This window comes from Plecotus auritus (genome assembly GCF_963455305.1).
Source record: "Plecotus auritus genome assembly, chromosome: 4".
In the NCBI taxonomy this organism is placed as follows: Eukaryota; Metazoa; Chordata; class Mammalia; order Chiroptera; family Vespertilionidae; genus Plecotus; species Plecotus auritus.
The window spans coordinates 141,429,974-141,452,056 of record NC_137775.1 but is presented as its reverse complement, the minus strand read 5'-3'; the positions used below and the strand labels follow the sequence as shown (position 1 = coordinate 141,452,056).

The 22,083-nt window shown below is 35.9% G+C and overlaps 1 protein-coding gene across 1 annotated transcript in view; it reads right to left on the bottom strand.

Moving 5' to 3' along the window:
* The window catches only part of CNTNAP2 (contactin associated protein 2), a 1,915,008-nt gene that overhangs the window by 837,191 nt on the left and 1,055,734 nt on the right, over positions 1 to 22,083 (bottom strand). Inside the window, exon 10 of the mRNA XM_080666270.1 lies at positions 5,089 to 5,260. Coding sequence (XP_080522396.1) covers positions 5,089 to 5,260 — 172 coding nt within the window. The remainder of the gene's footprint in view (positions 1 to 5,088; positions 5,261 to 22,083) is intronic.

The following is a 22,083-nucleotide window of genomic DNA, read 5'->3' as shown; positions in this document are numbered from 1 at the left end:
TCATGTTCCAAGGCTGCAGCAGCTCTGCTCCTTTACAGATTCTGACCAACACCTGCCAGGACCCTCCCAGGACTTACTCCAGCCCCCATCCCCTTCTCTTACTCTCTCCCTCTTCTCCACCCTCCCTTCCCTTCTCCCCTCACTTCCTTTGAAATGCCCCATGATTCTGTTGTAGTTCTCTCTGGCAGGAACAAGTGAATAAAGCTAACTTTAGCGGGTTTGGCTCATATTTCCATACCTGAAAAGAGGTTAGAGAGAAGTGGGTTGAGAATAGGAACTATAAAAGGCAGCTAAAGATGTTTGCCATAAGGAATCAACAATGTAAGGGTGCTAGAAGCAGATTAAAGATGGTAATTATGCAAGGAGAAATCAAAAGGTTATGTGCTGGATAGCTTTCTGATTTCAGAGAGTGTTCTAGCAACCGAGGATGTGACAGAGGCCCTCCTCCCTGAGAGCAGGGTGTCAATGAAAGGGTAGAGCTAGAGGCTTCCGATGTTGGAAGAGGTTTCCTGCCCTCTATTCACCTTTTGCCCTTACAGGTCTATGGCTTTTTAGGAAATACAGCTGAAGAAATCAGAGGCCCTCAATAGGTCAACATGGCCATTTTATCAGTCTGCTGATATATGCTTGTTACATACTTACATCCCGGTGCCTTCTTGACAATTCAACCCAAACGTCTAATAGACATCTCAACTCATGATCACCACCGAATTCATGATTTTTTCCCCTGACCAATCTCTACCATTAGCCTTCCCATCTAAGGAGATGGCAACGCCTTCCTTCCAATTGCTTTTACCAAATCATTTCCTCTCTTCTTCTCATGCTCCACATCTAACAGGAATCAAGAAACACCACGAAATATATTCAGAATCGACCACATCTCAATACCTCTTGTGCCAACGCACTGGTCTGAGGCCAACAGAATCTCTCATTTGGATTATGATATATAATAGCTCCCTATTTCTACATTTCACAGGAAACAAGCCACATGTAAATCCACACAGAAAGTAAGAAAAATAAGTTGAAAGCATAAGGTATTCCAGGACACACAGCAAAACTCCCTTAGTGTCATCTTCCCCAAACTATTTTTCTAAGTTCTACTCATCAAATCATTGCAGCTGCTCCTATTATCTCCAAACATTTTATAAAAATCACACTTGCAGAAGTGTTCATATTTTTTCACCCTATGTTCTCATTTATCCGCTCCCCCCCCAAAATAGCTTTCAAATCATCAAGCTGAAGTTTGAAGGGAGAAAAGTAAGAAAGAGCCAAATGCAAGATTACTTAAGTAGTATTTAGGTAGTTTGAAAATAAAATGGAAGAGATAAGGCAATTGCAAAATTTTAGTGGTGTGTGTGTGGGGGGTGGGAATAAACAAGAGGTGAGCTAAGGATGTGTCATTAAAGTGTGACCTATTGGGTCACCAATATATGAGTTCAGGCTAAACCCACTGGTCCTCTCACTTGGCAGACACAGACTAAATCCTCAATGATCTCCTCAATAGTTCCAATAGGTGAATATAGTCTTGTGTCATATTTACAAAAATACAACACTTCACAGATTAAGATTTTGACCTGAAGACATTTTAAGTAAATAAAGGAATGTAGTATTCCACACATTGGTAGTTAATGTACAGAAGTTATTTCCTTAAAAAATGAGACAAGCAGAACATGGATTCCATAGTGGTTTTAGGAAATTTGTGGACCTGTGTCAGAGGTGGGTTATCATCCAGGAGGACAGGAAAGAAATTCCCTGTCCTGTCAGCTGCAGAACACTTGATAACATGGACAATGGGACTAACTCTATTCCTATAGCTACCAAAAATTGAAATTTGCATTTCCCATATACATCTTCTCCAGGAAGACCATATTCCACTCTGTTCATTTACTAAAATATCATTCATTCTTTTGAGGGCAACTTAACTCCCACTTTTTTCATGGGAGTAATCTATTAAAATTTCAAAATCTCTCCCATACTTCTTCAGTAGCAAACAATTTAACTATAATGCTCAGGAAACATGTTGTTTGAAGTGAAACAGCAATATTGCCATAAAATCTAGCCTGTTTACAAAAGCTGAGAGAACTAACTTGGTTATTACTGACAGAAATTATTATATTATTAAAGCTACTGGCATGGAAAATGGACAAGGTAGTAAAATATCTCCATATGCTGTATAACTATTAATAAGAAGAAAAATCTTCCTGTATGGAAAACAATTACTAAAATTTACAGATAAACATCTAATACCAGAATATGGTTGTAAAACTTCATCTCTCATTTTTTCTGATTACTGCTCCCATTTACATTAGGCAGAAATAACAGTTATTACACTGTATTGATGGTTCAAAATTATGAATATATTTCTATTAAAATTGTTCATTGTTCTGTTTAAATATAAAGTGTTTAGACTGCCATTATGAGTATTTGCAAGTGTGTAATAGAAATAAACACTGTGACACAGCAATCCTGAGAAAGAAGAATAAAGTAGGAGGGATCTCAATACCAGATTTCAAGCTGTATTACAAAGCCACTGTCCTCAAAACAGCCTGGTACTGGCACAAGAACAGACATATAGATCAATGGAATAGAATAGAGAATCCAGATATCAACCCAAACCAATATGCGCAATTAATATTTGACAAAGGAGGCATGAGCATACAATGGAGTTAAGACAGTCTCTTCAATAAATGGTGTTGGGAAAATTGGACAGATACATGCAAAAAAATGAAACTAGATCACCAACTTACACCATACACAAAAATAAACTCAAAATGGATACAGGACTTAAATATAAGATGGGAAACCATAAAAATACTAGAGGAATCCACAGGCAGCAAAATCTCAGACATATGCCAAAAGAACTTTTTCAGTGATACTGCCCCTAGGGCAATGGAAGCCAAAGAGAAAATAAACAAATGGGACTACATCAAAATAAAAAGCTTTTGTACAGCAAAAGAAACCATCAACAAAACAACAAGAAACCCCACTTTATGGGAGAACATATTTGCAAATGGTATCACTGATAAAGGTTTTATTTCCAACATCTACAGGCAGCTTATACAACTTAATAAAAGGAAGATAAAAGATCCAATAAAAAAATGGGCAACGGACCTAAATAGAATCTTTTCAAAAGAAGACAGAAGGAAGGCCAAGACACATGAAAACATGCTCAAAGTCACTAATTATCCGAGAGATGCAAATCAAAACGACAATGCGATACCATCTCACACCTATCAGAATGGCTATCATCAACAAATCAACAAACAACAAGTGTTGGCGAGGATGCGGAGAAAAAGGAACCCTCGTGCACTGCTGGTGGGAATGCAGACTGGTGCAGCCACTTTGGAGAACAGTATGGAGTTTCCTCAAAAAACTGAAAATGGAACTCCCATTTGACCCAGTAATCCCACTCCTAGGAATATATCCTAAGAAACCAGAAACACCAATCAGAAAGGATATATGCACCCCTATGTTCATAGCAGCACAATTTACAATAGCTAAGATTTGGAAACAGCCCAGGTGCCCATCAACAGATGACTGGATCAGAAAACTATGGTACATCTACACAATGGAATACTATGCTGCCATAAAAAAGAAGGAATTACTACCATTTGTAGGCACCTGGATGGAATTAGAGAACATTATGCTAAGTGAAATAAGCCAGTCAATGAAAGAAAAATACCACATGATCTCACTCATATGGGGATAATGAAAAACATTATAAACTGATGAACAAAAAGATAGTTACAGAGGCAGTAAAGCATCAAACAGACTGTCTAATTACAGCGGTAAGGTTAGGGAGAGGTGGGGGAAATAAGAGATCAACTGAAGGACTTGTATGCATGCATATAAGAGTAACCAACGGATGCAAAACATTGGGGGGTGAGGGCATGTATGGGAGTGGGGTGGGGGGGGGCAATGGTAAGATATGTACACATATAATACCTTAATAAAAATTTGAAAAAAAAAAAGAAATAAACACTGTGATACGTCAAATTTTATTACAAATATGTTAAGACTTTAAAAAGTCATAATCTGTAGCTGTCATAAATTAATTTATTTCACACGAATAGTATTTTATTTAGATTATATGGAAAAACTTACTTTTTTATAAATGGCTTTATATATTTTTAAGATAAATCATATATCTTTGAATGACTTCCCCAAGGATATCTTCTTAAATTAAATGCTATTATTAGAGATTTCAGGTATATATATTTTGGGGGTGCATATTGAGACATAGAACTTTCATCTTTTAAAATATAAAATTAATTAAATTATCTTTCAGGATAAGATAGCCTTCTAATTTTAAAATGTTTTTTTTTTTAAATCACATAAATTCACAAGGTTAAATTCAGTAAATGGTTAGGTGTGATTTGTTTATGGGCAAAACATCTGAAAATGAAATATTTTCACGCTGGAAGAAAAGGCAATTTTAGAAGCATATTAAGGTAGAGTATGTAATTCTGTCACAATATTTCATACAAAAGAGGTATCTTTCCATTGTGTGAGAAGTCAACTCAGTTTTCTTAAAAAGCTCCTCCTCAGAGTTGCAAAAACTAATAAAGATTAGATTTTGCAATATTTTAGCACATGTATTTTATAAGCAAACTCGATTACATTAAACATTCTGCTTCTGTAAGCCCCCACATAGCCCACCAACATTTTTTAATACTTCTTTTACTTCGAGGAGGCTTTAGCTGGGACAATATGATAAGGATGAGTTGTGACCAAGACAAGGAGAGAAGGGCATCTCTGCTTGTGGGTATAGGAAGCAAATCTAAAAATAAACGGAGTTCCTTTATATCTCAACTATTGATTGCAAAACCACTTACATAATGCTCACACTCACTGAGCGAGGTTGATGGAGTAATGTGACATCACAGATTTTTCTATCATGTATATCCATGTCCTGATATAAAAGGCATTGCTAAAATCCACATATAGGACCACAGGCATGGCAAAAGGTTCTTCCTGCCTAGCCCATCAGAGGGGTGGGTGGGAGGGTGAGTGTTTCATTCATCCCACAACATAAACATGAATTTGAAAAGTCTGGATAATCTGAAGCAGGATGAAAAGACCATTTACCTGTCTATGATGGCACACATGTCAATGCTGACGTTTGCAAAACTTCCTGGTTTCCTTTGTGCCACCTCATATAAATTTACAAGTTGATCATCCACTTGAATGAGCTGCATGCATCCTTGGAATGAAGGCTGAAGGACAGAGTGACCTGAGTTATTCATCTGGTTCAGAAAACCTGTGAGAGAGCAGAGGAAATGGAGATGTTAAAATCTGTGTACAGCACGCTTCACTAAGTTTCCTCTGGTGATGCTCCCTGATCTCAGCCATTGTCTCCAACCCTGCTTTGTTGGTCCTTGCTGGTGTTGTATTCAGTACAGAAGGATGAAGTACTGTGAGAAAGAGATATTATTTCAGAGAAAGACATAAGGGTTGAACCTAAGTGAATCGTTGTTTCTGGAGTCTAGCATTCCTTATTATTTTCTCCTTGACTTCTTCTTTCTCACTCTGTCACAGTTCATTCTATGTCCCTCTGCTATTAATAGCTCACTGCTGTACTTCTGCACTTGACCCTGCCTACAGAGATTAGAACATACAACTTAGACCTTTCTCAACTATTCAAGTGCCTTCCTCTTAAACTTTCAATATTACATCTATTTCCTTAATTCTCTAGAGGCCTGTTATTTAGATGTCAAAAAGCTAAATTTACTATTACCAATTAAGATGAATCTATTTTATGGATTAATGTCCAATTCAATCCAAAGATATATATGCATTATAAATGATTTCTCAGTTTATAAAATCCTAACAAACATTACAAAGAATACATTTAGACATAAGGATCAGCCACCCTGCTCTGAATGTGTACACATACACACACACACACACACACACACATGCATGCCAAGTTTTAAATAAGATTAAAATTTTTATTACAAAACTAGAGGCCTGATGCACAAAATTTGTGCAAGGGTAGGCCTTCCTTCCCCCAACTGCCGGCACTGGCTTCCCTCTGGCACCTGGGGCCGGGTTGGCTTCCCTCAGGCCCAGCTTTGTCCCAGAAGGATGTCTGGTCTGATTAGCATATTACCCTTTTACTACTATAGATAACTTTAAAATAGCACCATCAAACAATTACTATTATGACTTTCAGTAGAGACATGCATAGAAAATTAGTATGCATAGAAAGTTTGTAGGCCATAGAAAATAATATATTTCTAAAGTTAGTTCCCAAAAGCATTTCCTTATAGTTCCCTACACCAAATTGACCTACCAGGGCAAATTGAAACTGTGCTAATTTGCTTAAAAATCTGAGGTTATTCACACATTTATTTCAATCAAATAATATATGTACAGCAAAAAATAATTTCTACAGAATGGATTGAGACCAATACCTGCCACTAACTTATTAAAAGTATATTTTCAATAAAAACTCTTAAAAAATTGACCATTAAATTATTTTTTAAAGTGTTCTATTTTGTTTGACTGGTAATAGTAGTTAAGGACAATAGAAAACTCCTCCCTTTATTAATGGTTTATAATATTTAAAGTTTAATGATTATCATTTGAACTTCTTTAAGGATTAATCACAGAGGTGGAGTATATCCTTTTCCATCAACAGAATTCTATGTAAAAATAGGATTAAACTTAAATTAATTCCTGAAATTAATATAAGACTCTATTTCAATGTCAAGCATATAGCTCATCTATATATTTTTCTAAGTCACATTTTTTTCATTTGCATTGACTTAGTCCCCACTGAAATTGCTGATCTTAGAGAAGTCATCTATTTAGACTAGTTGTATGCATACACATGCTTTTAAATCTGTTCAATCAAAATAATATTGAAAGGAGTTAATGTCTACACTTAGCAGAAAGTAAACATCCAGCTGTAATGTTAATGACTATTCTTGACAAGATGATCATTTGGTTCTGTTGTTGAATACTAGGAAGTCTCTAAATATCCATACTGGCTTAGAAATACTTCAAAATGAGTAGATCTATTTGTGAGGACATGACCTTCTCTGATGCAAAGCAGCTACATAACACAGATTGCTATGAACTGAATTGGGTATAATTAAGTTCATAAAACAAGACTTCATCAGTAACCATAACAATGTTCTGTTTGGTCCTAAGGAATTTTTGAATTTGAAAGTGTCAAGTCCTTTCTTTTTTCCAAATGGGATACATTCTAGTAGAAGACAATTATAGACCATATTACTAAATTGCTAATTATCTTTAACATTTCCAAGAGGGACTCCATTAATTCACACTATCTTGTAGACCCCTTACACATCAAATTAGGGCTGACCTCTGTAGTCAGTAGAAAACTGTGGAAGTGGTGGCTGTGCTTGACTTTCAAGGCTAGTTTTCAACTTGAACTCTGAGACTACCAACCCTGAAAAGTCAGCCATCATACTTGAGCAATCTTATGGAGAGGCCCATGAGAGATTAAAAAATCATGAGTTTAAGCCACTGCATTTTGGAGTGATTTGTCATGTTATAATAACCAATAATGAATTTAGTACTGAGAGAGAATTGTAATATAAATCTAAAAATGTGGCAGTGACTTAGGCGCTGGGATGTCCGAATAAGTTGGATGGGCCTGGAAAGTACTGTTACTTGAAGCCTAAAGGCTCTGGAGTTTGTTGGAAATGGCTTGAAGGAAGGTGAGGAAAAATGTTAATGGAAATGAGAGAAAACCAGATCTTGAGTTGTTGCAATGGGATGTTTAGCAACACTGTGTTAATATGGAAAGGAAGGAGGTATACTTGAGATATTTGTAATAGAGCTAATGGCATTTCCAGACAGCGAATTCTGACACCTTTCAATTTATAGTAAAAAGGGGAAAAAAGTGAGGAAAGCTGAAGAAAAACTGTTAAATATGAAGAAGCAGTCCTTGATAGGGTTGAAGATAATGCTTTCTCAATAATAGTCACTTCAGTTGGCAAACAATGCAAAAATGAATAAACCACATTCAGGCAAAGATCAACTATCACTAAAACATGATCTAAAGATAACATGAGGTGTGACTATAAAATCCATGTTAAGACTTTAAAACATATTAGGTGGTGCCTTAAAGAGCCATTTAGTCAGACAAAAATACTTCTAGGAAGCATATTGGTGTATATTAGAGATCCTCTGAATTACACAATAGGGATTCTAATAATCTTAAGGGCATCTTGTCCTTAGCATCTCAGCAGAAACCCAATGTAAAAATAAAACAAAAACTGTTTAATAGAGTAAACCTGAATAGCATTCATAGAAAGGCTACCGATTTTTAAGAGAACTGTACTGGAGAAAACACCACAAGCTTGGAATGAAAGGACTAGAGATGGTACAAAAAGAGAAAAGGTCTTTAGATGCTAAAAATTCCACAGGCAGGAAACTACGCAGCTGTGAACATGGACAATGTTTTATTTCAAAAGGAAAGCATGGATCAGGTTGGTTAAACTGAGAATCCAGAAGGCACAACCAAGAGCTATGGATAATCATTTCTAGGAAATAGTAAACCTGAATTCTAATAAAGAAATTAGCAACATGTGTCTGACTGAATTTCAGAACTGCTATGGAACTCCTGTTTTGCTCCATTTGAACTGGAGAGTGATAGCTCTATGCTTATCCTATCTTTGTATGTTGAGTGTGTGAGTGGCATAGAATTGCTCACAGGTTTTCAGATGAGCAGCTATAATTGAGTAACTGCACCTGTAACTTCTGCAATGATCTATTTGTCACACAGGTCAGCACTGATTCAGTACTACCCAAAGATATGAATAATATAAAGTTAAGATTTATGGCTCTCTTGGAGGATGGTTACTAGAGTTTGCCCTTTGAGACACAGAGATTCATGTCTCTTCAACATGAAAGTATATTTACCACCCTCCAAAGGCCCTCCAATGTTTTATCCCATTAGAGCAAGCATGTCAAACTCAAAAGCTAACACGAGCCAAATAAAGAAGGTTTAAATTTATGTGGGCTGAAAAACAAAACAAAACAAAATTTCAGTTTTCATAGAAACATAGAGACATGCTGAATACAAAGGGCAGAAATAAATGAATAATAATTAACATAAAATAATAGAACATTTTAATAAAAATTCAAATTTTTCATGGACATTAACTTACCAGACACTGAATAACTGCACAAATTAATAAGCATAACACAAATAAACCTATTTTTCCTGTTCTCCGAAAGTGAAATATTTCCTGTTGCACACACCAAACAAGTCAGTCCAAGACTAATGCTGTGGCAATCGGCTTCTAAAATATTCACTGCTAGTATTAGTGGAGAGAAATGGTGCGCCTGCACCGTAGGGTGCATAAGGGAAATGAATGCAACATGATTATACTAGTAGTAATCAGTCATTAGCAAACGTTATAGTTCCTTATTAGTAATTATGTATAACATGCAAAAAAATGAAACTAGACCATCAACTTACACCATACACAAAAATAAACTCAAAATGGATAAAGGACTTAAACATATGACGGGAAACCATAAAAATATTAGAGGAATCCACAGGCAGCAAAATCTCAGACATATGCTGAAGCAATATCTTCACCGATACAGCTCCTAGGGCAATGGAAACTAAAGAAAAAACAAACAAATGGGACTACATCAAAATAAAAAGCTTTTGTACAGCAAAAGAAACCATCAACAAAACAACAAAAAAGCCCACTGCATGGGAGAACATATTTTCCAGTGTTATCACTGATAAGGATTTAATCTCCAACATTTACAGGGAACTCGTACAACTTAACAAAAGGAAGATAAACAACCCAATCAAAAAATGGCAATGGACCTAATTAGATACTTTTCAAAAGAAGACATAAGGAAGGCCAAGAGACATATGAAAACATGCTCAAAGTCACTAATCATCTGAGAGATGCAAATCAAAATGACAATGCAGTACCATCTCACACCTATCAGAATAGCTATCATCAACAAATCAACAAATGACAAGTGCTGGGGAGGATGTGGGGGGAAAAAGGAACCCTCCTGCACTGCTGGTGGGAATGCAGACTGGTGCAGCCACTGTGGAGAACTGTATGGAGTTTCCTCAAAAAACTAAAAATGGAACTCCCATTTGACCCAGTGGTCCCACTCCTAGGAATATACTCCAAGAATCTAGAAACACCAATGAGAAAGGATATATGCAACCCTATGTTCATAGCAGCACAATTTACCATAGCTAAAATTTGGAAACAGCCTAAGTGCCCATCAGCAGATGAGTGGATTAAAAAACTGTGGTACATCTACACGATGGAATACTATGCTGCCATAAAAAAGAAGGAATTCTTACCATTTGCAACAGCATGGATGGAACTGGAGAGCATTATGCTAAGCGAAATAAATCAGTCAGAGAAAGATAAATATCACATGATCTCACTCATTTGTGGAATATAATGAACAACATAAACTGATGAACAAAAACAGATCCAGAGACAGAGAAGCATTGATCAGACTGTCAAACCTCAGAGGGAATGTAGAGGAGGGTGGGGGTAAGGGAGAGATTAACCAAAGGACTTGTATGCATGCATATAAGCATAACCAATGGACACAGACACCAGAGGGGTGAGGACATGAGTAGGGGGGGTGGGGGAGGCAATGGGGAGATAAGGACACATATGTAATACCTTAATCAATAAAGAAAAAAAGAAAATATATAATATAAATAAACCATTTTAAGTGAAAATATTAATAATCATTATGTATAATGATATTGTAAAATTAAGTTACAAAATTTTTATTAAAATGTTCTTACATATCATTGTATTGGCTGGGCTGCAAAAATATTCATTGTGGGTGGCATGCTGCCTGTGGGCCACGAGTTTAATATGCTTGCATTAGAGAATCTGCTCAAAATTCAGTAACTCATTATCTAAGTCAAGTTCATATCCAAATGAAGCTCCTGGGATGTCCAAGAAGAAAGAAAGATGTTTAAGTGCAGTTACTGTGACTCCCAGGGCTTACTAATAAATGGCATTAGAGACTTCACCTTGGTCTCTTGGACCACTTGCTGTGGGAAAGTCAGACCAGGTGCCATAGGAACCTCAAGTAGTCTGGTGGGGAGGCCTACTCCAAACAGTCAGCAGCAAATAGCTAGCTATGTGAGCAAAGCCATCTTGAAGTGGGACCTCCAATCCTAGTCAAGCCCTCAGATGACTGAGGCCCTGGGAAACAACTTCAACCTCATAAAAACACTTCAAGCCAGAACTTCTTAGCCAAGATGCTCCTGAATTAGAAGTTGCTCCCGCAGGAAAAGAAGAGAATAAATTATTACCATGCTGAGCTACTGAGTTTTTGGGTTGTTCTATGCAGCTATAGAAAACTAATTCAGATTATAACTAATAACTCCTGCCATCACTTTCTCAAATAGTTTTTAAAAATTAGAAGTTGAATAACAAAACCTTAGCCTGCAAAACAGAGTTATTGGTGGATTGCTGACCATTCCCTTATAGTTAGCAATGGGTTAAAGATATTGTGTCTCTGAGGCTGAAATTCCTAGTGCCCTAATTCCCTTTGAAATGGAAGAGAAAATGTTATTTACTTCCTGTATTTATTCCCTGTATGTACAAATATAATGTCACTAAAAATACCAGTGTATTAGTGTCTATGAAACTTTCAGTGATGACTCTAAAGCTCAGGAATTGACCTATTTAATAGATTAATAGCAGGAGTGTTTGGAGACATAAATTTGCAACTGAAAATATGAGGTCAGAAATGAATAGATACAAAATGGATAGAAAGTTAACATTAATAAAAATTTGCCAATTTAGTAGAAAGAATATAAAGAAAAAAGAGGTAAACTTTTGTTTGTTTTGGCTTAGAGCTTTACATTTATTATATCTATAAATTTGGAGTAAAACATGCAATATTCATGCACGGGTCATTTTTCCTGGGCTCTACAATCTGACAATGTGTTATAACACCCACAGTGAATTGTGATCCTGCCTGCCTCAATTTCATTTCACTCTCAGTAAACAGGGGCACCTCCTTGCTTTACAGGGTCATTATAATTATGTTGCCTCACTGCCATGTTTGAGATTTCCATTTCAAGACTTAGGATATAAAAACTTCATACCTGATTTGAAGTCCACTCAGTATTTATTATTCTTACTGACAAAAGAAATACATGCAATTTTAAGGTTTTAAAATTTTAATTCAGAAATACATCAGTGAAAAGTATGCTGATATTTCTTTTGACAGTAAAATGCCAATCTAAAGTGTTGTAAATTATAACATTAAACTGATGGGACAGAAATAGCAAACAAGAGGCAACAGGGTTGAAAATTTCACATGTCTAAAATCATGTGCATGCCAAATTTATCTTTATTTACAGTTATGTTATTTTAAAGATGGAAAGTTTGGGAGGTCAGAGAGTGGCTGGTGGAATGCTGTAAGGATGCTAAAAAACATGCAATGTCATCCTTTTAATATAATCTTAGATGATTGTGAAAAATGTCTACCACCAATCTCTATTGTTTCCCAAGCTTCCTGAATAATTCACCCTGTTGGGAATGTGGGTCCAAGCAAGCAGAGTGTTAGACATGAGCTCAGTGGCGGCTGGCACCTCCACAGTGAGAATATCTATGCAGCACACCCATCTGGTGTGGCTTGAACCTAACTACAATACAGGTTGATTGAGCAAATATGTAAATCTACTGAGGACTGTGGAACCGGGTTCCTGTTGTCAGGAAAGGGGGGTACAAATGTAAAGTGGAAAATCTTGAATGGATACTATGAGTTTGGTTTAGAATTTAATCTATCAGTGTGCACTTATGCATTTCAGTGTATTTAGATACATGTAGAAATAAATCTAGCTGGAATTGTGTGAGTGCTCAATATACAGATAATTTCTACCATGCCCTGTAGATAATCCAGGAGCAGGGTTATCCCTATAATTCAGACCTCAGTTTCTCTACTGAATAAAACCAGCTCATTGGAGAAATGGTTGACTCAGAGCTGGGTCAGGAAAAGCACAAAAGCACAATATGAGACTGAGATATTTTGCTGAATAAGAAAGCAAAAAAAGTGCTCAAAAAATAATGATATCATGTCAGAATGACATAGGAGCCAGCCTGAAGAAGGCTTCTACTGATCAAATCTAGACAATTTGAGTGCAAAATAAATATGGACCATCAAAATATATTTTGAGTATCAAAAGAAGGAATATAATAAAGGAAGGAAGGAAGGCAAAAGGAAAGAGAGAGAGGTTGGGTTAGAGGGAGGAAAAGAGGGTGAATAAAGGAAGAAAGAAAAAGAAGAAAGGAAGGAAAGATGGAAGGAAGAGAGAGAAGGGAGAGAGAAAATTAAAGAAGGAAATTAATTTATAGATCAAACTTCCTTGAATAGAATAGGAATCCATGAGTCAACCTGTATGAAAATAACTAAATGGGGAGAATAGAAACCTCTTCCTATGCTAACCAACAAATAAAAAAGGCATGTTGGAATTAGCAAGTCACCATTTGGCCACTGTCATAACAATAATTCATTCAGGGAAGAAATATCAATTGATGCTCAAGTGTATGGGTGAAAGTTGGATGAGGAACAGAGTCTCAAAGTGTCTCTCTAAAAACATATTTATTAATTTCAAAAAGGAAACTAGTTATTTTATAGCAGAGAACCCTGCAAGAAATCTTTGTAATCAAGTAATAAAAGTTATCACCATCAGTCAAGGGACTGGTTGACATTGTGGGCCACCTGATAAGATGCAATGAAAAGAATACAACATCGCCTGGTGGTACTCCTGCCCCAAAATACATATCCTAAATCCAGAAAGGAGGAAACAACAGACAGACCCAAACCAAAATGATCTTCAGGAATGATAAGGTTCTGAAAGTAAAGAATCATAACCCATGGTTTACAACAATATAAATAAGAAGCAATTTTTATGTCGATGAAAGACCTTTGGGGTGTTTTGAAAGGGAGAGGAGTAGGCAGTTAATCTGCATTCAGTGCTCATGGATTTTCAATGAAATTGGGCTTCCTAATTTCAGTGATGATTTTCAGGTAACCAAAGGACAACTTTACTCTTTAATTAGATTTCTCAGTGACATTTGACACTTGATCCTCATATATTTATGTTCTATGTTATCAAACCAGGATGACTTTCATTCCCTTACTAAACTGGATATTCTGACTCCTACGTCCCATTCCAAATTCAATTCATATCCCCCTTAGTCAGATTTAGACCTACTGCGTTCCTAAATCCTAAAAATATTAGGACACATACAACCACTCAGAACTCCTCCCGAGATTTAAAAAGTAAAGCAATGCTAATTCAACCATTTAATAGGTGCAATAAAATTCTACAAAATTTAATAATTTTCTTCAATATATACTTCATGCTTCAAGTGAATTTCTTACAATTAGAAATAGTTCTGTCATATTTTTGTGTGCCTACTTTGCTAGTTCCCCAATTAAATGTTTAAGATGTCTATTCTTGCAAATTATGTTTTGGCCACCTTGTTCTCTTGTCTGTGCCTCAGGAAAACCATGTCCTTTCTGCATGGAATTTTCTTCTCCCTCTCATTTTTCATGGTTGATTTCTTCTAATGATTCGGGTCAGCTCAAATGTCACCTTTCAAGATGGGCCTTACAAGCCCACTCTATTAAAAAGTATTCTATCGATTTTCTCTTCCTAGTTCTTCAGCTACTCATTCGTGTTATAGAATTTGTCATAATTTACACTAATCTGTATTGGTTTATTTATTTACTTGTGTGTGTGTTTCTGAGTGTGTTTTTCTCCTCTTTTCCTATTACTTTCATTGCATCAGTCTTACTGTCTCTATGAATTTAATATATATATATATATATATATTCACATTTAAAACTTCACCACCCTAATTATCTTAAAATAACCAATTCAATATATATGGGATATGTTCAAGATATACGGTGTCTATTAAAAGTTTGGAAACAAATTATTTTTAACAGATTAAAGCTACCCTTTATAAGATAATACATACATATATCAGTTTCTAGACTTTATGGACCCCTCTATATTTGTTAGGCAAATGAGCAATTGAATTAATATGTTTGGGTTTTTTTTGCCCTCGAAAGAAATGACGTTTAATCTTGTGTCTTTACTTCCTCCAGGCCTTTGTTTCAGTTGCCTTATTTGAGAGGCCTGCAATCCCCTATTGGGGCCAGGCAGGAGGCAGCCTATGAATGTCTCGCTCATTGAAGTTTCTATCTCTCTATCCTTCTCCCTTCCTCTCTTTCTAAAATCAATAAAAACATATTAAAAGCCAAGTGGAATTTGAAATCAAGCACTGGACTTGTGCAAAGAATAGGACAAATCCCAACTGCCCCTACCCACACCCACACCGACACACCATCAAATAAAGACTAAACTGCTAAAATTTCAGGTAAAGCAGATACTGGAGAAAAATTCACTAGTCAGCAAAGAGATAACAAGGAAATTTGTCTCACTTTTCCTGGCCTATAGAAGGAAAAAGAAAAAAAGAAATTACTTCCTAAGAGTTCATAAGCTACAATCTTGCTCAACAAAATTATGGGTTTCAAATTTATTTTGATAATAAGAATTAAAATAGAAAAAGGGGTTCTAAACTGCTATCTTTTGAAGGAAATATAAGTCCTCTCTGGAATCACTCTGGAATTACAGTATTTAGGGAGATAAAAACCATAGAAATTTAAACTCACAATCCAAAAACACAAAATATAAGAAAACAAGCATAATAAATAAGATTCAGCAGAACCATTACACACAAAAAATTTGACCCCATGAATTTGAAATAAATTTTACTATTGTGAACATTGTCAAGTGAATAAAAATTATTTAAAGAAATAAAAAGTGAAATCAAACATATAAGAAAGGAATGAGCTCTGGCCAGGTAGCTCAGTTGGACGGAGTATTGTCCTGTGCACTAAAAGGTGGTAAGGTGGCTGGTTTGATTCCAGGTTAGGACACATTATCTAGGTTGCAGGTTTGATCCCCAGTGGGGGTCAAACAGTCAATATTTCTCTCTCTTGTTGATGTTTCTGTCTCTGTCTCTCTTTCCCTTCCTCCTATCTAAAAATCAATAAAAAACATATCCTCGTGAGGATTTTAAAAAAAGAAAAGAAATGAGATAGTATTAAAAAGAATCAGTCAGTTTTGATAAATAACTAAGTCAGTTCTCCAAGAAGGAACATCCATTATTAAAGTTAAAAACTCATTAGTTACAGCCCTGGTGGGTTGTTCAGTAAATAAAAGCATCCTTCTTATAAACCAAGGTAGCAGTTTGGTCCCTAGTCAAGGAACATACAAGAATCAACAATGAATGCATTAGTAACTGGAACAACAAATCAATGTTTCTCTCTCTCTTTCTATCCCTTCCCCTCTCTCTAAAAATCAATAATTTTTTTAAAACTTATTAGTTTCATTAAGCTAATGAGACAAAGCTATAGAATGTATTTGTGAACTGAAAGACAGATTGTATACCCAGAATGTAGTCCAGAAATAACAAGTGGTTTAAAAAATTAAATATAGAATGTTAAATGTGGAGGACAAAAATTTCAGAAAGAAAAAAAAAGAGAGAGAGAATCATAGAGAATAAATTCAAAGACACAATGTCTGAGAATTTTCAAGAACTGATTAAAATTTAGATTCAGGAAGGAAAGTAATTCCCAAACAAAATTTTAAAAATCAACCTATTAGTAGACATAGAATAGTTTAAGAGCAGATCCCCAATGAGCATAACAGTAGCAAGAAAGAAGCTAGAGGACTCCTAAGAAACAATAATAAAGTAGACAAGAAAGCTGTTAACAAGGGCGGGGAGTGGGGGAAGTAGAATGCAGTAGAATAATACAGTCTGAAAGAAAAGAAAATTCCAATGTAGAATTGTAAAGCAAGCTAAAATATCAAAAAGAAAGTGAAATTAAGAAATTTTCAGGCAAACAAAAATTGAACCAATTTACCACCAACAAAACCCATTAAAAAACTATCAAAACTAAAAAATGTGTGTCAAAGAAAAATGAACTCTAGCAAGGGTAAGAGAAAAAAAAGGCAAATATGAAAAAAATCAAAATACATTGACTGCACAAAAATGAAATTATAAAATGATAATACAGTAGTTAAAAAAGAGGTAGAGCTAAAATACAGGAGAAAGTAGCATATAGAATGGTAGGGGATAATAGGAGTTACGTTATACCAAATGTTATGGACTGAATTGTGTCTCCCCAAAGTACATATATTAAAGCCTCAACCTCCAGAGAGGTAATTAGGGTTAAATGAGGTCTTAAGTGTGGGCCCCAATCCCACTGGACTGGTGTAGTTATGAAAAAAGGAAGAGACCCAGATATCTCTCCCCTTGTACCCAGAAGAAAGACCATGTGAGGATGTAGCTATAAGATGTCTTCCAGACATCTACAAGCTGGAAGAGAGGCCTTATCAGAAAGCAACCCTGGCACCTTGACCTTGGACTTCCAGCCTTCAGATCTGTGAGAATAATACTTTTGATTGGGCTGCTTAGTCTGTGATGTTATAGCTGCCTGGCGGACTAATGCACCAAGTTTCTTTTCATAGTTTAGGAGAAAGATGAAGATGTTAAGTTACTTCTGTCTTTTATAAATACCCATGAAAAAGTATAAGAATAATCCCTAAAATAAAAAATATGGAATCCATATATTTTACATTTAATGGTAAAGAATATATATTTTTAAAACATAATTGATCAAGCAAAAGGAAGAAGTAAAGGAGGAATAAAAGGAACATAGTAAAATGAAGACAAAAGCAAAGTAAGGTGGTAGAAATATTTCCAAATTGGGCAATAGTTAAAATCAATTTTAACCATATTGAAAATACAGATCATGCATGGGGTTTGTTTTTTAAATCTATATCTATGAAGCACATCTAAAAACCTGGGTGGCTATGATGAGATTAATATACCCACCTGGTAATATGGTCCAAAAATATTGATATAATTTATAATAGTGACATTAGTATCATAGGTGGAGAGTAATTAGCTACAAAGCATGTCTTAGTCTGATGCTGCTCTTCTATCTAGTTTACCAATCATATGTTTCACTAAATTACTTAAAAATTTTGATTAATAGTTTTTCCTCATCTCTAAAATAGAGAAAATAGTATCTATCTAATAGTATCATTTGGGTAATGAACTGAATACATGTAAATTATTAAGCATACAGTCTGACACACAGAAACACTAAGGAGGATGGAGTGACAAAATATATTTTAAGACAAAACCAAAAACAAACGCAGAAAAGGCACTAGAGGAATAAAGTTGGTTAGTATATTAATGACAAAGGTGAAATTCACCAGGAAGTTATATATATTCTAAATATGTTGGCGCCTTAGTATTCAAATAGATATAGTATTCAAATAGATAAAATACATTTTCAAACACTGCAAGCACCACTTCCTCAAGAAAACCTTCCCAATGATTGCCTCCTTCCCCAAATTCTAGGCTCCTTCCTGGTGCCTCCTCTCACAGGAAGTTATAATTTTTTCTCACTTCTCTCCTACCAAATGCCCTTGCTGTCTTAGAACTGGAACCACCTTCTATATTCTCAGTGCCAAGTTACAAACATGATATAGAGTAAGTATCCGAAACATGTATGTTTGAGAAATAAATGTCTTGAAAATTTTATTTATTTACAAATAAGTATAAATAAATGTCTTTGAAAATTTTACTTATTTATAAATAAGTGTAAGTCAATGTATGCAAGAGGAAATTTAACAGACAAAACTTTTCATTCATTTTTTAAAAAAAGACTAAACTTCCTTAACCTATGTAGGAAAACTCCACATGTTATCATATTTCTTCTCACCCACACATACTATCCTGAACCCCAGTATTATGCAGATTGTCCTATGTCTATACATTTTTTTGGAAGATGATAAAAGCATTCACCAATTTCTCGTAAATATCGATGATCAAAGACATGTAAGAACTGGCTAAGGGGAACTTGATGGATTGACCATGGTTCTACTTCCTCTATCTCTGAAACTTACCCAAATATCAAGGTCCATAAGTAAGTATAAGCTCTGCAATGTTGAAGCAATAGGATTAAAATGATGGGTGAACTATTCCAACAAAGTTTTAAAAGATAATGAGGTAGATGAGCAATGAAAACAGAGATGTTGCAAAAGAAAAGGTACTTAAATACCTCTGGAGAGACATACCTATGAGAAATGATACAGACAGGGAGGATGGCTCAACCCCAGAAAAATTCAAAATCCGGAGGTCTAAAGAGAGCAAGGGCAGACGAAATCCTTTCCACTCCCTGTAAGACTGCAAGAGTCATATCCAAGCCCCTGAAACTGTGAATCTGAGTGAGAGTCAGTCATTTGAGCAGGAAGGCGTGTGCGAAATTGCAAGAGTTAAGTAAGGAAGATTCTAGTGATGTGGAATTCTCAGTTCCCTTCCCTTTCCATGTTTCCAGAATACAGCTAGAGACTATCCAATGCTCTTCCAGAGGAAGTAAACAGTCTAAAAAAAAAAAAAAAAAAAAAGACAGTGGGGGGAAATGGAAGAGGAAGGGCCAACAAGCTTCACCTAGAGACGAGTTCCTCTTCAAGGCACTCTGCAATCTACTGTAATGTGTATGGACATTGGTAATGTAGATTACAGGACCACATGTGGATAAATGACTCACAGGTATTGCTTCAAATTATAAAAACAAAAACAAAAAACAAACAAACAAACAAACAAAAAGAACAAAAACTGATTTCAAATAAATGCATTAGTGAGCAAAATTTGAAAATGCACATTAAATTGTTATTCAAGGAAAGTATTCATCGATACCTGTAAATAAATTAATTTTAATCACAGCAGTGGGAAAACCATGTTACGCACAGAAAAGTAGACATTTGACCAATTAATTGACCTCCTAAAGGTCCAAATTACCTCATAAGGGGTGATAACATTATCAGATTTTCACCTCCATAATTATATTTTTTGGAGTGAAATAAGAATACAACCTATTCTTGTTTAAATAAGGGGAAAAATGATAAAATTTGAATTACAGTCTGAAGGTTTACAGCTTCTAAGCTAAATCCAGGCCTATTGGAATATTTAAGATTCATCTCTATAAAATGAGTTTTATTGTCAGTTTAGTTTTCCAACACTTAGGCTAAACTCCTACCAGCTGCTAGAAAGACATATAAACCAAATGGATTTGCTGGGTATGTTTATTTTCTTCTGATGAGTGTAGCTGTCCCAAGTTGTCTTTTTGGAAGCATAAGTAAAATATTGGCAATTTATATCTTCTAAAATGTTTATATATCTCCAATGTATACCTTCCCCTCTATGTAGAATATGCCAAAGAAAATATAATAATTTACCAAGTAAAAAAAAAAATTAAAATAAAACTGGGCTTCGGTAAAAAAAAAACACACTCAAATGCTCCATGCTCTGGATCTCAGTGATCAATAAGCATCGCTATCCCATTAAATACCATGGTCTACGCTTAATATGAAGCCTTGTCAATTGCAGGAAAGTTTCTGGACTTATTATTTTCTATTTATTGCCTATGCCCAGAAACAGCTCAAGAGAATGATACATTTGTCAAATCTAGAAGTCTGCTTTATAAAGTAAGAATTACTCTCAAATAATATTTCAATGCTCTAATAGTACTGGGGAGTGGGATGGGGGCATGCGACAGAGGATAGGGGAGGCTGGGGAAAGGTCAATGGGAAAAAAAAAGGAGATATATGTACTACTATGTGTAATACTTTAAACAATAAAATAAAATTTAAAATAAATAAATAAATAAATATTATAATAATAAGACATACCCACTTTCTTTGGTCTTATCCTGGCAAAATAATAAACCAGTGAAAGAAATTTCTCCTACATTGGCAGTAAAAAACATTAATTTAAAATATTCACACTTGTAGTTATTTTGGCACCTGATTCAAATTTGTGGTAAAATTATGCTTTAAAGACTAGTAATAAGATGACTTTTCTTGGCAAAAATAATATCTAGTAAGACAGATATATTTTGATAATATTCAAATCATATAAAACATTAACAACTGAGAGTGGCCACTTCGAATGCTGTAAAAATTGGCTTCCTGGGTTGAAAACACAATCATGGGTTAAGAACAATTAGGACAGCCTTCATCTTTTCCCAGTCAGGCCTGTCTCATCAGTTAGAATGGAATATTGTGATTGAATCTATTAACACATATAAGGAACACTGTGAACCAATTTGGCAAAGAAAGTGTAGAATAAAACAGAGCCACAGAGGAGGTTGAGGTCATGGCTCATTCAAGCAGGGCCAGTAGAGAGGGAGCTTTGCCAAGGGGTTGGAATAGGGGGTTCCCATTGGCTTGGCCATCACCCATGTAGAGAATAAAGTCTTAGCCAGTCCTCTCAAGTGCTCTGATCCTATTGGCATTGTGAAGATGCATGAAGCCAACTCCCTAACTCAAATGCCACTTAAAAATTCATACATCTAGCTAAAGCTTCCTTCCCATTGACTTCCAGGAGGACAAAATCTCTGTCATTGTATCATCTAAAACCAAGTTAGAGATGCAGAGTAAATGTCATGCTATCTAATAAAAGAGTAATATGCAAATTAACCATCACTCTGCCACACCCACTAACCACACCCACCAGCCAATCAGGAGCGAGTATGCAAATTAACCCAACCAAGATGGCTGCAGCCACAGAGTGAGCAGGAGGCTTGGATTTCCCTGGCAATGGAGGAAGCCAAGCTTTCCACACACCCTGGCCAGCCCAGGCCTCCACTCAAGGCTACAAAGTTTCAATTGTAGAAGATAAATAATTCCCAGATACCAGGGCCTCCGCTTGGGTCACTGGGGGGCATGGCTGGCCTGCAAACCACCACAGGCCCCTTGCCCAGGCTGCCCCATGCCCCAAGGGAACCCCCACCCTGATCTGGGACACTCTTCAGGGCAAACCAGCTGGCCCCCACCCGTGCACCAGGCCTCTATCTTACCTAATAAAAGAGTAATATGCAAATTGATCATCACTCCAACACACAAGATGGCTGTCCCCATGTGGACACAAGATGGCCACCACAAGATGGCCAGCAGGGGAGGGCAGTTGGGAGGGACCAGGCCTG